This window comes from Ammodytes marinus, assembly GCF_949987685.1.
Source record: "Ammodytes marinus genome assembly, chromosome: 4".
Taxonomy (NCBI): Eukaryota; Metazoa; Chordata; class Actinopteri; order Uranoscopiformes; family Ammodytidae; genus Ammodytes; species Ammodytes marinus.
The window spans coordinates 10,490,695-10,508,943 of record NC_137233.1 but is presented as its reverse complement, the minus strand read 5'-3'; the positions used below and the strand labels follow the sequence as shown (position 1 = coordinate 10,508,943).

Sequence of the window (18,249 nt, the reverse complement as noted above, 5' to 3'; positions counted from 1 at the left end):
TTTCTTTTATCTTGTTTTTTCTCCAGATTATCTGCATATCAGATGACTTGAGGACATTTCGCCAGAGATACAAATTCTCCCTGTGTCCCTCCTTGGATTCGGGGCAGTGGGCCGACACAGCCTCTGACAGAACAAGGCAGTGGGTCATTCATCAGGAGAAAGATTATGTTCATACACTGTTACTGGATGCTCAGAGTGCTTAATCTTTGCGAGGGGAAATCAGAGTTTAATAATAAAAGAAAATCCATCCCTCAAGGCAAAATAAATCATTTCATTTCCTTGTATCGCATGTGGTGTCGCAGAGGGTTATCAATAAAACACTGTGTTATTAGAAAAGAAAAGCTAAATGAAAAATAGGCGAAGAAAACATGCAACGTGTTTTTCCTACAGAGCAATAGATTTATAATGGGTCTGACAAAACATCCATTTATTTAAAAAGAAATAATGATTCATTTGAGCCTCTTCTGCAGCAGACAAGCCCCCTTGGACAATCTCACCATCCGGTGGTACTTCAGCTCCATCTACTGGAGAACATATACAGGTGCAAACATATCAGTGCACACAACCAAAAATCAATACTTTTGCATTTTAAAGTCACACACCAGCATCAGTCAGCTCGAGGATGGACCGTGAACTCAGATAAAAGAGATTATGTAGTCACAGGCTTCTCTTCACAAAACATTGAGTTATCTTTTTTCATAACTGAATCGATAAATAAGGGCCATTGTCTATGATGCCGAACTCCAGCTGCTATGTGCACAGTTTCACTGTGTTTTGGAGATGGGAGACATGGATATTGTGTGATTACTTGGCCTTGTTCTTCTGTATTATAAGTGTACAACTGCTACATCTGTATAGTGAGTGTCAATTTCGAAAATGTTTTACAGTTCTCACATCATACTGACGGTTTGTGTGCTGACCATGGAGATTTTTCAGCACTATTCAAATCAACTTTTCTGAATAGCCAATACATATTTTAATAATGCTTTGTAGATCAGTTATAAGCCAGTATTAAAAGCAGCCTTTGGGCTGTCAGGTTGTTGCTCTTATTATTCTTGAAGACATTTACACTTGATGAATTGTTGCCATTAAGTTGTTTTATTAACTTGACATTTAATAAAGAATGACTTACTAACTTTTTTCTTACTGTATTTTTTCTTACTACATTTCTCTTACTGTGACATCACAGTAAGATAAATGTAGGGTTAGACAGTGAGACCATAAAAGACTCTTTCTGCCTTTTCTCAGGCTAGGGTGAACCAATTTCAATTTTTTTGCACATTTATACTAGGATCTCAGAATTCAATACACCTTCATATTCCCACCGGTGAAGTAGGCCTTTAAGTGAAGCGCACAGTATAGATATGATTTGAACTACAAAACATATAACACAACATCACAACCTGATTTTTTGGCAGCTATGTTGGACAGGTGTACCTAATAAGCCAGGAAGTGTAAATGTACTTTGAAATGGTACTTGCTTTAATATAATGTGACCATTCTCATTCATGGGGTATTACAATGAAAAACAGTAGAGTTGATTGTTTATTAGAAAGCTGGACATAATTCCTTACTGGACAATCGGAGAGATATTTCAAAACCAATGAATGCCCTACAACTGATTTATGAATCATAACTGAAAGATGTATTTGTGTCACTTTAAAAAAAAGTGAGCTACAAAATGTTGAAAGTCTAAATGTAGAGGGTGCCTTGTTTTTTTTTGGGTTTTTTTTCTCATGGTCACAACTTAAATGTATGCATAAGAAGATTTTTTTAAAGGGGCACTATCTTTGGTTGTGTCAGAGAAGTGTGCATTTCCAAATGTATATTCTCATATCTGAATAAAAAAGCTTTGCTCACATGCAAATCGGATCACAGGAAAACTGTTTGAAGATAGAAAGCTTCCTTAAAAGTTACTATTTGACTGTTATTGTTTACAGCAGCAGGGAGCCCACATTTTTTTTTTACAAACATATTCTTATCTTACGTCTTGTTCCAGGTGCCTCAAAATATATTGTTTTGTAAATGAAAAAAAAATTAAAAACAAAAGACAATCCTCGTGCCCTAAAACAGTCAATATATCTTTTTCTAGCAGGTGAGATAATGTAATAGTGTTTTTATTCTATTTTGTGCGTAATCTTTTCGGTGCTGGCTGCTGGTCTCTGTGAAGCCCTGCCTCCTGGGATGAGATACAGCCATCTGCCGGATCACAGCCTGTTGGCAGCCAGAGAGGGTTTTTTTTTATTCGGCTTGAATGAGGAAAAACGCAGAGTCCGCTTGTCTGAAAGCTGTCACATGGGGCCGAGGAGGGGAAACAAATCGCTTCCTGAAATGAACCTCTTCGCTGGCTGTGTTTTTAATTTCTCTCTCGTAATGTCGCATCGCGTTTGAATTTGCCCTACCGGATCTCTTTTATTTTGTTTTATTTTATTTTCCTCCATGATGATCAGCAAAGTTAAGAACGCGATGAGCACTCTGGTGGGACACAGACACCACCACCACCACAGTAACCATCACCCAGGTGGAGGTGACGGCGGCGGCCAGAGCGGCGGAGCGGACAGCCTGCCGCAGCGTTTCCCCTACGGCCGGCCGGACTTCTTGGACCTCACCCCGGAGCTGCTGCAGTATTCCACCGAGCACGCGTCACGACCGGTGCTCACGCTGAAGAGAGACAACCGGCTTCCCTGGCGGACGGGATACGCAGAGTGAGTGACTGAGGGGTTGAATGCGATCACTGAAAAAAAAACATCCTTCACATCACTTAATATTCAGATTGTATTGCTGTCTTTATCAGTGCCTGCGGGCCTGTTTTGCAGCAGCCCCAAGTGCACTGCAGCAACCAAATATGGCCTTTTGCTATGGCACAGTTTCAGTGTTCCTTCCCTGCATGAATGAGCGGCTGGAGCCTGAATGATATTTGGAGCTGCATGTCTGAGCGCTGTAATTAGACGAAAGGTTCCCTATCATCACCATAGTGACATTTTATGCCCAGACAAATTTGCCTATAGGGCTCCTCTTTAAGTTAATTATAAAGAGTTATAGCCTATCTGCTCGAATCTCCCAGGTTATACAAAAGTGAAAGCAGGAAATGCCACTTAACAATCGTGTGTGTGTGTGTGTGTGTGTGTGTGTGTGTGTGTGTGTGTGTGTGTGTGTGTGTGTCTTCATTCATGACGTTTTTTACATAAAAAAATTATTTTGTGATCTCCTGTGTCAGGCTGGTTGTTTGTCGTTTTTATATACAGTAGACAACACAAAGAGCTGCTGTGTTTGGGTTAATTGCTCATATTTTGTCATAGCAAAAGACCCCTCTTCATGTCCTTGGTTATACTGCAGGGGCTTTCACAGTATTACACCTGCAGTAGCCTATACTCTCACCCTCAGGTAAAACAACAAAGCATGCAGCACTATTTCATTCACACCATTGGCCAGGAGGATTATTTTGCTGTTCTGGCAGTTCCTGCTGAGGGGGAGAAAAAGACTCTCAGACATTCCACAGTCCCAGAGGGGGGTCGGGCGAGGGTTTGTGAAGCACTGATTAGCTCCAATTGTACAGGCAGAATACCACCTCTGCATGTCCTCCTTGAAATGGAGAGAGAATGAGAGAGAGAGAGACAGAGAGATAAAAAGGTTGACTCAATGCATAGAGTCTCAAGGTGACAGGGACCAGACTTGTGACGACAACCGTCTCAAAAGACTTGAATGTGGGAGAGGTCAAATGAGGATGCTGCAATGTGAAAAGGGAGGTTAGGTTAGTGTGTGTGTGTGTGGGGGGGGGGGGGGGGAATGTGCACCGTCATCAGTACCGTCATCTGCTTGACACATCGCAGTTTATTCTGATGTACAGTCAGTCGCTGAAACTAATCACAGCATCAGCAGATGTTCCGTTTTTACGACACAACCTTATCAGATCTGCTCTCATGAATCATGCAGCAGCACGTGATGTCAACGGACTGATCAAAACATGGATGATTTAGCTGTGCCGCATCACTTAACTCCATCTATAATCTCAACAGATTATTTGAAGTGCTGTGTTTCCTCCCTATGAGTAGAAACAATGACAGCCAAACAGTGTACAGAAGGTTGACACTCTCCAGTTGGAAGGCATTCAGACTCTCTGTTTGATATCACTTCATAAGAGTAATAAGGATTCATGGTCATTTTGGTTGGGTTATGCTGGCGTCACACTAATCGAGTGGTGTGTGTGTTTTCACTTATCCTGATGCACCGGGTGTTACAGGAGCATCGTTACTCTTGCAGAAGTGAGAAGGGAAAGTGTCTAGTTTCATAGGGACGTTGTGATTCTGAAATCTGGCTGCGGTTTTGAGCACCACAACATACTATATAGGTTCAGGATGCTCCAGATAATGAGTCCAATTAAGGCTGTGACGCTGTGCTGTACAACATCGGGTCAGCAAAAACATGTGAGTGCACTTTGGGTAAACTGCTCAAAGTGCTTTTGTCAAATTGCTGTTTAATTCAATTTAACAAGGAGGCAAGCGGCCAGGCCCTGGCAATGAGATCATGGAAGAGAGAGAGAGAGAGAGTGTGAGGATGTAGAGACTCAGAGGTGGAAAAGAGAGAAACCAGTCGTCTTGTGTCTAGATTAATTCTTGAAATGTTTAGATATATTCACTTAAAAAAAAGCATGGGAACAAAAATTATTCATACTATATATTCTATAACATCATGAATGGATTGTTGTCTATGAGATTAGAACTCTTGGTGATCTTATTTAATAATGCACGAATGAACAGATGCTAGAAGAGCATGAAAGTACAGGAGAAAAGTAATTCAATGCTCCCTGTGATCCACAAGTGAATAAACAGGTATAGAAGAACAATAAACGTGACCAGCACAGAAAGCAGAGGAACCAAACTATTTTCAAGCTATGAGAAAGTTATGGTGCACAGTTTACAGCTGCAATGTAATAAAAGAGAGTCACGTATATTTCAAACAGTCACAGCGCTGCATAATGCACTTGGACGCAGTGGAGACTTTTGCAGTTCACAAACACAATCTGTGTCCGAATCATAAAGTATATGGTGTGTGTGTGTGTGTGTGTGTGTGTGTGGGGAGGGGGGGGGGGGGGTTGTTCAGCACGTTTTAATTACTGTGTACCTGAATGATGCACTGAACACAATCCAAGTTTCTTCAGTAAGTAGGGTGTTTGTTTTCGTCAGGGCTTCGATTGACTATCTTCGTTTCAGCGATGCAACATGTGTCTTGCAAACTGTGCAAAGCAACTTCCTCTCCCTAAAAAAAAGAAATCATAATGGCTTATTCTAAAATGTTCCAGAGATAAAGACTTTATACCAGGCCTGAAGTCTTTGTCTAGCTGCCTGCCTACCTCCATTTGATGTAGCAACCAGGGGATTCATCCTTTTCACATTTCGTTTGTTAAAGTGCTCTTGAACAGCCCACCCTTTCACTCTCAAATGTGTCTGTGTTATGAGCAGAGGGATTAGATACACACACCCGCGGGCCTCACTTCTTAAAGAGGTACGCAGGTTTTATTTGAACCCTTACCAATGGACTATACACTAAGCTATGTACTGTATAAACTATATTGACCACTATGCAAAAAGTATCATGAACAAAGAAGGAACATTCAAACTCACATCAGGGTTACAAGTGTTAATTTGTGATATTCAACAGTTTAAAATCTAAGAAATTATAATTTCCGAGGTGTTTTCATTCACTGGAGTACTGACCACTCTGCCTCTGATTGGACCACGAAGCTCTACATCAGTAAAACAGCCTTAAGAGATAGTGGCAGTGGTTGAAAAGACACGAGTTAAATTGCCACATCTCATAACCACAGCTTTTATGTTTTACAACAGAATTTGAAGAGAAGATGCCCAATAAGGCATTTTCATCAAATCAATGACGTTTCGATGGTCGAGAAGCCACACACAATCAGAGACTTCACTGGAAAGTCACAGCTTCCTCTTTTGAACTCTCCTTGCATAATGTACCTTACAGTGAACTGAGAAACGCTGTATTTACCAAACATGAGCAATATGGTTTTTAGTCACAAGTTGTTCAACCATATGACCGGAACGCTGATATGTGAAACATTTAAGTCACATAAGTCACATTAAAGGGAGACTTGAGCGCCTGGTTTAGAAGGACATCCTCCTACGCACCAGACAACATGGTCAATTATAGCTCATGGAGCGCATGTGACTGCTTTCAAAACCGAAAATAATCACTTATTCTCTTACCATGGGAATGGTGAAACCTCATTACACTGCAGACATGTAGACAGACATGAAGGTAACTTATTTACATAGTTAACCTAGTCTCCTTTAAAAACAACTTTGTTGAACTGTTTTCAGTTACTGTTTCACTTTAAGTTTCATCAGAAATGTCTCATTTTAGGACATTGTAACAAGGCAGAGCAAGTTAACTATTCCACTTTTATGACATTTTATATAACATAATTAACTCTTATTAATATAACATATTATTATTTAAAATGTTACAAATTATATTATAAGAGGTATTTCAGTGGCAATTTTTATCAGCTAACCTAATATGATTTAGGCCTCCAATGGCTGATGAAACAGATGCATCCGTTAACAGCAAATAAAAAAACATATTCTGTGTTGCGTGCCAATTTGGGGCCTTGGCAGAAAGTTTAGACGACAATCGGGTGACTTTGAATTCTTCCCTGTCATTAGTCCTAATGCAGGGAGCACAGTGCGGGACACTGTGGTGCCTGTTCAGTGCTCTCAACTGATTAGAGAGAGTAAGGGCTTTTTATAATCCAGATTTGGGCAGCAGTTGCATTCTGTGCCTCATATTTGCTGCTCTCTCTGATATAAGAGCGACTATTTTCTCTGATGATTGTAATCAGCTGCTGAACTATTTGTAAAGTGATAAGTCAAAGGTCTGATTTTAACTGTGCAGTTTTTTTCTTCTCTCCCTCTCACTGCCTTGCACTTTTGGTCTCTTACTTTGTTTTCTCTTCCTCTGATGATCCCAGAAGTAACTGATGTATTTAACAAGCCACCCTCTCAGCAGAAGCCAATCTTAATGACAATACTTGAATTACAGGAATTGTGCAATGCGTATTACGCCCCATTATCCAGCTAATGTGGAGTTTATCTATAATTGAAACAGAAAATGTTACATAATATGCCAGCATGAGGTCCAAACTGAAGACTTTCCGAGTGAGCCTAATGTGGCTGCTTAGAGGACCATACCAGTCGATGTTCTTATGTTGTATTACATTTACTACAAATGGCATATACTTTACTACACAGCTAACCTTTTTGCAAAACATACTATTGTTTGTATTTTTCCTACTTTTATTTTTAAAATAGAGTTGAACGTTGAATATTGCTGGGTGTATCAATAAGCAACAGTTTGCGAACATAAAGTATATAACAACTGTATAATGTGTTCTCTTTACAACTTGTTCCACACTCTGTTGCAGAGCCCGACTTTCAAAAACCAAACAAGTATTGCAGGTTAATGGTGCATAATGAATGCAATTTACATTTACCATACATTATTAACTTACTGTAATATGATATATGTAACAGATTGAACAACACAAGTTTGAAGAGTCTGCAAATTGATTTTTCAAAATGCACTGAAATGAGTGGACACCAACAGCTGCCTGGAACAGTTGGAAAAATAAATCCAGGAAACTGTACAACATGGGATCAAAACTCTTTGACAGAAATGTAAAGAACTTTATACATTATTTGTAAGGCTAGAACATGAGCAACAAAGCTATGATTAAACTCAATGTGTAATGAGATTGTTTGAGCATGCACCTAAATCTAACAACTGATTTCAAGGTATAACTGAACCACTGTTACTATTGATTGCTATTTTTACTATGGCTCAGTTTAACACAGCTTCACCACCGTTTTTACCACTGTTCTGCATTGGTGAACACTGCTGCCACACATAGGCTACAAAACTGCTGCCAGACATACAATATAATAAATGATGCTGCTCGAGTATGAAAAAGTGCATTACTCTAAAAGCATGATCCTCCACTGGCATCAGGACATTATAAAAACACTTAATACCTCCTGCAAAGTTCCCCTCTGGGACCTGACTGCATACTCCCGCCCCACTTTCTTCCTAACTCTCTCAAGCTTTTATGGCTGCCATTATGTTTCCATTGTGGCTGGAGGAAAGGAGAGCAAACACTGTTAATGATCTGACTCTCCCTCGTCTCTTTTTCCTCCGTCAGGGTGATCAATGCAGGGAAGAGCATGCTGAACGAGGACCAGGCCTCCTGTGAGAAGCTGTTTGTCAAGAAGCCAAGCAGCAAACACCGCAACTCCACTCTGCAGGAGGACAACGGGGTGAGCAAATAGCCTGGAATCTCTGCTCCAAGGCTGGCTGCTTTCAGTAAACAAACAAACAACTCTACAGTTCCCCTTGAACTCTATGCAGCATTTCAACATCTGTCACTTCATTGTTTTGGTTGTTAATCCTGTTATTTTACAAGTTGTCAGTTCACTCTCACTATAACCTTTGGCCCAAGCAGCTGTTTTCAGCAACAACAAAAAAGAAACGCTAATAATACACTACCTGTAGGAAACCAACAGACAGACACAGTCATACAGCATGTCTTGCTGGTTAACATGGTGGAACATTTAGCAGTTTCAGTGATAGAAATTTTCATCAGGGCTTGGCGGAGACCAACAACAGATGCTAACATGTGAGCAATATCCACTGAAAGGGTGAAATGTTTCCGCTTTAAATCAGTTATTGCAGGTTCAAGTGCCAGATCTGACTGAGCATTGAGTTCCTCTTACTCTCTACAATCCAGATTGTGCCTTCCACTTTCTCACAATGATTCCTTTTCTTAACATGATGAAAATATGTGTGCACACACACCCACAACAGGTTAACCCTGTTAACCATGTTGAGCTTTTGTTTCTTGTTCTTCAGTGATTGTACTCCTGTAACACCACTGTGTCTTCCACGGTCAATATACAGTATCGTTTTTATACCTACGTATATGTGTGTACACACACACACACACACACACACACACACACACACACACACACACACACACACACACACACACACACACACACACACACACACACACACACGCGCACAGACACACACACACACACACACACACACACACACACACACACACACACACACACACACACACACACACACACATTCTCATCCTCCATTTGGTGAATTACATCATCCCCGGTTGCACCCCTCCCCCACTTGAGTCTATAGCATCAGAGGGGTAAGCCTGTTCATCTGTTGTATAGTCAGTCATGCCAGCTTGGCTTGTAAACATGTTGCAAACAGAAAGGTGGCAACGCCTTCCCATCGCCCATTGCATCATAGTAGATCAGCAGAAACCCTGCGATGCGAGGAGATCACATCTGTGGACCCTGCACTCACCGGATGCTACTATAACTGCAGTTCTATCTGGGTTTAGACTTAAATTATGCCATAGAGATGAAATCATGAAAAGTAAAGCTCATAATAAGATTAGTTCCTCTTGCCAACCTTTTTCCGTAATATTATAATCTAGATTTACAAATGTCATCAGCTGTAGTCATGGAGCCTGTAAACCCCTCAGAATCTGCAGCTTCTGCTCAGATTTGTCATCTTAAACCCATTACTATGTAAATTATTATTTTTCTATTACTAGCTGTTTTGACTATGTGTGTCTTATATCTGTTTTAATGTTTATATGAATGATCTTTTAGCAGGATGGTACAGGAATCCCTCTACACTTTTGGGGCGTGTTCGATGGGCATGCTGGTTCAGGAGCCGCCATCGTGGCCTCCAAGCTTCTTCACCGCCTCATTCGGGACCGCCTGGGAGAAATCTGCCACCTTCTGGAGAACCCCAGCAGTGCACCTCCCATCTGCCTGGCCAAGAACGGCAGCCCCTACCAGGCAGACGGCAAGAAGGGGGCCACGCAGGAACCAGAAGACCCAGATGCTATCAGCGACTCCACAGTGCGCTTTCACATGGAGCAGGTTGTCAGCTTGGAGAGCCTGGTGATGGGAGTCATAGAGACCGCATTCTCACAGATGGTGAGTGGATGGTATTGGTAACCAACGATCTATGTGGGGAGAAAAACAGGGGATCAATCATTTGCATATTTCAACCTGCACAAGGTTTTTTTCTTTCACATTTGTATCTTGAGACTGCAACAATACTGAAGATTCTTTTACTTTGGGCTTACTATCTTAGCCAGCCTGTTCTGATTTGTACCAACGGTCACCAAAGGCAGATAGTAGAAATGTCATTTTCCAGTGTGAATCTATGTTTCTTTTATAGCTTTTGGATGGCAGCCTTGATCAGTCAATCTGTCGGCCGGTCTGTCTGTTGATCGTTCAGTTAATCCAATCTAAATCGGTTCTGGAAGCCAAGGAAAGCAGTTCTTGAAATATTTTTTTAATGCTGTAATCTTGTATAACAATCCAGGACAAAACAAAAGGCTGTTTTTTCAAGATCACAAGATTGTAAACATGACAAGGAAACCAAGCTTTGTAATATCGGATTGGTTATCGCGTTATATCAAGAAATCAAATCAAATCAATTTTATTTATATAGCTATAGCCCAATATTACAGATAGCCTTTTGCTTCAGTGGGCTTCAAAGAAAAATATCTCAAGATATCTCAAGATAACCAGATCATTTACTCCTGGTCTAAAGATAACATCATATAATATCATCAGCGATAAGAGGAAATTAACAAGGTTTTTTTCAAGACTCGTCAGTTCTTGGTTTCCACAGTATGGAACTTCTGAATAGATGACCATATACAGTCATTTGGTCCAGAGATTCATGGTGACCAATCCTTTGCTGATCTATGTCTTTGCTTATAGCGCCATCATCTGCTCGAAGTTCAACATATCCAGTGATCTATCTCTACATCCACTACTAGATTGATTGCCACTAAACTCCATACCAGCATTCATAGGTTCCAGATATTGCAATCTTATCACTTTGACTTTTCCCTCTAGCACCACTTTTAATGGTGACATTTGTCTTTTTAGTCAAATATCGCAACAGCCATTGGATGCATCGCCATGAAATATGGTACACACATTCTTCCTGTTTGTATCATACATTCAGGATCCAATTTGGTCAGTCAGTAAGATGTAAGGGATGTTCTTCTCTGATGCAAATACTGTCTGGTTTAGATGATACTGATAATGACCCGCTGCCTGGTTAATGCATTTCTTGAGATGTCTTTATTTCTCTCCATCAGCAATGCTTTTTGGTTTTGAATGTAAATATTTACAGTATAAAGAAAGTGATGAGTCATTCTGGGGGAAGTGCACTCTTAAAACTACTGAAGGTGGTGTGGCCTTTTTAGTGTTTTATTTAGATTTTTCATCTTTTTCATTTTCAGGATGAACTCATTGAAAAAGAAAAGACATCATATGCCATCTCTGGTGGGTGTTGTGCCTTAGCCGCCATTAACCTAATGGGGAAACTCTACGTTGCCAATGCTGGAGATAGCAGGTGAGAGAACTGAGAAAAACCTTCTAACAGCAGACCCTACGAACGATGAAATGACTGTATATATATACTCTAGCTGTCCTCTGCACATGTAGCTTATGTCCGTACGTCCGTAACTTTATGGGACTCATGGGAAACCTTCTTAGACCTGCAATAGTTGCTTCTTGTGCCCCCTGGGGCTCAATTGAGATACTGCAGCATCATGTAGCCTTCTCTTTTTATACTCTTGTTGACCAACATGTGGCCTTTGTCTATATTGACTCTCTGTCTCCCCTCTCTCCTTCTCTCTGCAGGGCCATCATCATACGAAATAATGAAGTGGTTCCCGTCTCTTCTGAATTCACACCTGAGTCAGAGAGACAGCGGCTTCAGTATCTGGTATTCTTCTATATTTGTGTCTAGTTCTGTGATGTGTCAGAACTAGACATTTTATCATCTCCTAAGTGCATAGCAAGCTTTAAAAGACAGTGTAAGAAGTCAAATGAGGTTTAACTAACAGTTATGTTGAGTTGAGGATAGTAAGTGGGCAACGAAATCCGGTCCTCGTTGGCTGTTTTTTCACAGAGTGAGTGGATGCTTTGTGCCTTGAGAATACATCATAGATCCATTGTCTTATTGCTTATCTCGTTTTAGAAAAATGTCTTGAGTCCTGATGGACACGTGGGCTGAAATTAAGCTTTTTTGACGCGACCGACTTGTTGTGTGTCACTCCAGGGCTTCCTGAGGCCAGAGCTCCTTGGTAACGAGTTCACTCACATTGAGTTCCCTCGTAGGATCCAGCACAGCGAGCTGGGCAAAAAGATGCTCTACAGAGACCACACCATGACTGGCTGGTAAACCGCAAGATCCTTCTTAATCACATTTTAAAAGTTAATCAATTTTCATGAACAATCCTATAATTGCTCAGTCGTGGAGTGTTGAATTAATTCGTATTTCTAAACAAGGGCAGCCACCAACAATGGTTTTGAATATCAATTAATCTGCCAAGTACTCCTCTATTGGTAAATCAATAACTTGTTTAGGTTCTGAATGATCTGAAAACAGTGAAAGTTTCCATTAAACTTCCCAGAGGTCAAGTGGACTTTCTTTAAGGAAAATACAAAATGTTCAATAAACAATCACACACGAAAACAGCAAATGTTAACATTTCAAGACAACGAACCAGTGAAATGTTTGACGGTTTGAATGAAACAATATCAAAATTCAAAATGATATATCTATCAAAATTGTTGACTTATTTTTCAAACAGTCATGTCTCTGTTACTTACATCCGTCTCCCTTCTTTTTTTTGTAGGGCTTATAAAACAATAGTTGAAGATGATCTGAAATTCCCCCTGATATATGGAGAGGGTAAAAAGGTAAGAAAGAGGGAAAACTCCCTGTATTATATAACACACGCAATAGGGGATTTCATAGGGATTTCTAAATATGAAGGTGATGCTGACAAGTTCTACTCAGTAATGATATTATCATAAAATGCACTCAACAAAATCATAAATCCTCAAGAAGTCTCCAAATTAAAACAAATGTATACATCTCTGCTTGTATAGAAAATTCCTCAATATTTTTATTATGGTTTGAAAAAAAATGCTGTTAAATGAATAAACCTTCACATTAAATCCTAAACTAATAAGTTACATGTGTGTGTGTGTGTGTGTGTGTGTGTGTGTGTGTGTGTGTGTGTGTGTGTGTGTGTGTGTGTGTGTGTGTGTGTGTGTGTGTGTGTGTGTGTGTTGGTCCTCACTGTGTGTGTGCACCTGTGTAAATGTGTGTTGGTGTACACAGGCACGTGTCATGGCGACCATCGGAGTGACCCGTGGGCTGGGAGATCATGAGCTGAAGGTTTACAACTCCAACATATACATCAAGCCCTTCCTCTCATGTGTCCCTGAGGTGAGTTTGAGTAGCAGCAGGACTCACATCATCATTGTTGGTTTTAGCTCATTTTGGCTTCCCTTTCTTGGCTGCTAGTGAGACTATTGCATTGCTCATAGCCGTGTAGCATAAACAAAGACACTCCAGTAATCAGTTATTTAAAGATATATTACCTAAGAAGCAAAACACCATAGAGTCTTTATGATCATATTGTGACATAAATACAGATGTTCAATTTCAGAGGATACATAGTTTAAAACAAATTAAATAATCCCTGACTTGTCCTACACGGCTTCTACTGCTAGATTAATACTCTATGTTGGATTGATGTGCAAGTGGCTGTCAAACTTGTCTGAACCTTTTTTTCGAGAAAGGTTAGACGTGCACAACACTTCTCTTTCTTGTTTGATGGAGTTAAAGAAAACTGTCTATTTCAGTTCAGTTCAGTTTCAGTTTATTTCGATCACACAGATTCACAACATTTCATATAAGTAAAAAAATTTAAAAAACAAAGTTGTCATCTTAATTTATACATTGATTTCTTATAAATAGTATTGATCGAAAAGGTGTAGGCTGAAGCCTTAGCTTATTGCACCTACCCTTTTTACGTTATGTTTATTTATTCATTTTTCATTGGTCCCTCAGGATCTTTTTTAATTATTATATATATATATATTTGTTTTAATAATTTGTTTGATAGTTATTGTAAATATTATTGCTATGATTAATTCCTGTATATGTTAAACATATTACATGTAAAGTTATGACACAAGACAAAATAAATCCACAATACATATTCACAGTGCCATTCATGCCCCACTTTTATATTTGTTAAGCATCTTCTTTTTCAGTATTTTTTTAAAATCTTTGTACCGTGTTACACGTTTTAATTTCTTCATCCAAGACATTCCACATGTTTACTCCTTTTACCGATATACATCTTTGTTTTACATAGTTCAGCATTACAGGAACACCATCACACCTCTATTCCTTGAACTAAATAACTTACTAATGCAAATGTTGCCTATGTCACTTGCATGCCCACATACAGTTGGAAATCTTCCAGCAAAATAACAAATAACAAAAAGGTTTACTGCCTTCTTCAGAAAAACATTTTTTTGAATACATCGCTGCAGTCGGATGAAAATAAAACCTCTCAATAATCTTTCCTTGTGTTCCAGGTCCAGGTTTATAACCTGAATGAACACAAACATGGTCCGGACGACGTGCTGGTGATGGGCACAGATGGATTGTGGGACGTAACAACGGACAGGGAAGTGGCAGATGCTGTGTCGGCCTACTTATCCGGCTGTGACCCCTCTGATCCCATGAGGTATGCAGTCTCCCATAATAATCCTTTACATTGGCCTTTTGTTCTGTGTTCTGTTGTGCGCTTTTTGAACATGTTTTGGAAAAGTACATGAAAGCTGCAGTCACATAAATCCACTGAAAAGTTACGTCGGGCGGTTAACTACTAGGTATATCCACTAGGGGGTGACACGCGCTTAGGTTTCCTGTTTATAGTGACATTATAGTATATTATGGTGTATAAGTGGGTACCACTTTAGGTTAACTGCTGGCCCCATTTTTTCAGCATACTGTACTGCATAGAGACAAATTGGATTCAGACTCTTAACACAGTTGAGCTTTCTGGCAAAATGACAGAACTGAGTATGTCATGTTTCCTCTGCTAATTGCTTACTCAGAACTCCTTTGGATAAGTACATACTCAAAGTCAAAGTGGTCCCTTGAAGATAAAGGTTGACATTGTCAGCTTCATATTGTCTTTATTCTATTCTTACCTGATTGAATGTTGAAACTGTTTTAACTGTATCAGTAGCTGTGTATCTGAATCTTATGGCAGTGGGGGCGGGACCTGATAAGCCTTTGGCTTCTCCTGCCACCCTTCGGACGATAACACAAAGTAATATGTGTGAATATGCAAAGAGAAAATTGTGTATTGTGTGTAATTGTCCGGAAGAATAATAATAATTAAAAAAAAAATGTGAAACTGTGTTTTGCGTGTTAGTGCTTGTCTTAAATCATAGCCTCATCTCTTTGTGTTTTGCTTCCTGCCTTCTGTGTGTTGCCTATAGGTACACCCTGGCAGCCCAGGACCTGCTAATGAGGTCTCGAGGAGTGCTGAAAGAGCGCGGCTGGAGACTGCCCAATGAGAGACTGGGCTCGGGTGATGACATCACAGTGTTTGTCATCCCTCTGGCGGAGCAGGAGTCATAGACATGAACAAGTTGTTGCTGCTATGACAGGGCTGACTCTGTAGGGGTTCCCCTCCTCGCTCCATCCAAGCGCCCATAACCCTGGACCGGGCCAGGCGGCAGGGGAACACCTTTATCATAGGGGAAGACTGGGGTCTGAGCAACACCTTCATCCACCCACTAGACTGGACCCGCTCAATGCCGCTATACATTTCAACCAAGTCATGTACAAAAAGAGACATTTTCAGTGACATTTTCAGAGAGTTCCCACTCTTTCGCCTAGACCTGCTGTTTGTAACGTTTGCAAGTGAGAATTAAACCCTCATAGTATTTTTTCTTTCTTTCCCGTTTTATGTTCAAGGCTGGACCGCTACTCCATCCTTTTGAATGGATTGTTCATTTCCCTAAAAAAAAAGAAGCTTCCGTCAGTTTCACAATCATGTGTTGTAAAAGGGGTTTGCAGTAGAGCATGTGAGGAAACCAAAGAGATGCAGATACAACATAACGATGGAGATATGTTTAACATAAATACATTAAAGATAAACAATAAAACATAGAAAAAATCATTAAATTCATGTCTGCACATTTAAAAATAAACAGAAAATAAAGCATGTGGGAAGTAAAAAACAGAGGAATGGACCTTTTTTAGCACTGGACCCAAACAGAATCAGTTGAGTCTGCGTTGATGTACTCCCTTTCTTAACAATGAATGAATGACGACACCTTAGGCGCTGTTGCACATGCTCTGTGGTAACCTGTTGATCTACGATATATTTTTATCAAGTGTGTTCATAGATGATTTGTATTATGTTTGATGTCATCACAATACAGAGACCAGGGGCCTGTTTCAGGTAGCTGGTTTTACATACTCTGGGTTTAACCCTGCGCTCTGAGTTGGTCAACTCAGAGCGCAGGGTTGATAAGCAACTCTGGGTTTTCGGTTTCAGAACAGTGGATCAGCGTTGGGTTTATCAACTCTGAGCGTGTTCACTCTGGGTGGAGCGTGTGCATAAAAGCCATCGTCAATGGATCGCTGATAACATGATTCACCATGGAAACAGAAGAAACAAATGATTGATCCTCCCACTTCTCCACTTCTCAAAAAAGAAAAAAAGAAATCTCCGCTCCTCCCACTAGAGTTAGAAATATTAACGAATGAGCCTATGGAAGCCTATGGAGAAGAATTAACGGGATATTGTCTCATAACTCTGATCTAATCTCCTCGGCAATTCAGAAAAAAAAACAGAGCAAACATTTTTTGTCAAGAGAATCATTTCGCTTCCGTATGAGAAGCCATAGTCTATTTTAAAAAGTTACGCATATCAGCTGTAAAGTAATAAAGCTGGCGCGGCACAGCATTGCTGCTGACAGTGTTTTATATTTGCTGTATAATATGTTGGCAAGCTATAGTCTAATAGCCTACTGTGCAGCAAACAGAACAGACTGTCGCTTCTTTTAAATGGGAAGTGAAAGACATTAACGTCAAGACACATTAGGTGACAGTTTCCATTGAAGAGCCTGATTGATTTATTACCAGATCCATTTTCCTCAAGTGATCACAGTTTACATTATTATATATTTTTTATATTCATATTAGGCTATTTAACGAGGCTCGTCTGTGACTTTAGGATCGCAGAAGTGAACTGTAACGATCGCGTGCAGCCGCAGCGTTACATGAATCCACCTGACATAAATCTGTTCAGTGACACAGACGTTAAAAAACATACAATACAAATAGGTTTATTAATCTGAATGTAGAGCATGTCACGATGTGTAAGGTGGCCGCCTATATGAACGGACCGAGGGCTGAGAACAAGGCTGATCAGATAAATGATTGGTCAAACGTAAAATCATCAGGAAATGATAAAAACATCCCGATGGAGATTTCTATAGAGTGATTTTGCTTCAAACTGTACAGGGACGCGTGTGACAGTGACACTCTTTCTTCAGTCGGAGCTGCAGCGTAAAGTGAAAACAAACTCGGGTAGGTCTAACCACCTCCCGAGCAGGTTAGACCCACGGCGTATGTTGCCGCAGTAACTGACTCTCGGTTGCACTGAACCTGCTACCTGAAACGGAAAACCCAGAGTTTCCACCAACTCAGAGCGAACAAACTCTGGGTTGCCTCAAAACCAGCTACCTGAAACAGGCCCCAGAGGGTTACACCTGTTTTCAATTAGAGAAAAAAAATAAAGAAAAGCAACATTTGTTGATTTTAAATACATGGTTTTATTATTTAAACAAAGTTTTTTGTTCTTGTAAATGTCTTGGTATAGTAAGATGTGATAAGCTTCACATTTAAGCCTTATTAAGCGATGAAAGGGACTTTCAGTTTTTCTCTAAATTTCACCCGTGTAGAAGTGGCAAACAACGTCATACAGTATGCCCTCAAATGTACCATATACCTCTTTTCTACCATTTTTTTGTTGTGTCATGTTGTTTTTTTTTATAATCCATATATTTTTAAAAAGATAACTTTGGTTGTAAGCAGTTTCAGAAATTTTATATTTTATGTTTCTATCCATTGATGTTTGTTTAGAGAGACGGTGTGTCCTGGAATGTGAGGTTTAATGTGTACCAGTTTAGAAATAAAACAGATTTTTCCCATTTTCTGGTTTATTTAGCCTACTCTCTTGTGTGTTTTTCAGAAGGAAATGAACCATTG

At 40.0% G+C, this 18,249-nt stretch overlaps 1 protein-coding gene across 2 annotated transcripts; it reads left to right on the top strand.

The window, feature by feature from the left end:
- The first annotated feature begins 2,265 nt into the window (after positions 1–2,265).
- ppm1j (protein phosphatase, Mg2+/Mn2+ dependent, 1J) lies at positions 2,266–17,177 on the top strand. Of its 2 annotated transcripts, none has more exons than XM_080025355.1 (10): positions 2,266–2,705; positions 8,219–8,333; positions 9,726–10,055; positions 11,384–11,496; positions 11,787–11,871; positions 12,208–12,326; positions 12,788–12,851; positions 13,279–13,386; positions 14,550–14,701; positions 15,465–17,177. In XM_080025355.1, the coding sequence occupies exons 1-10, from the start codon at positions 2,440–2,442 to the stop codon at positions 15,604–15,606; spliced, it is 1,494 nt and encodes a 497-aa protein (XP_079881481.1). In that variant the 5' UTR covers positions 2,266–2,439; the 3' UTR covers positions 15,607–17,177. The 2 variants fall into 2 exon arrangements, with proteins under 2 accessions (XP_079881481.1, XP_079881480.1); XM_080025354.1 differs by having other exon boundaries at positions 9,723–10,055.
- The last annotated feature ends 1,072 nt before the right edge of the window (positions 17,178–18,249 follow it).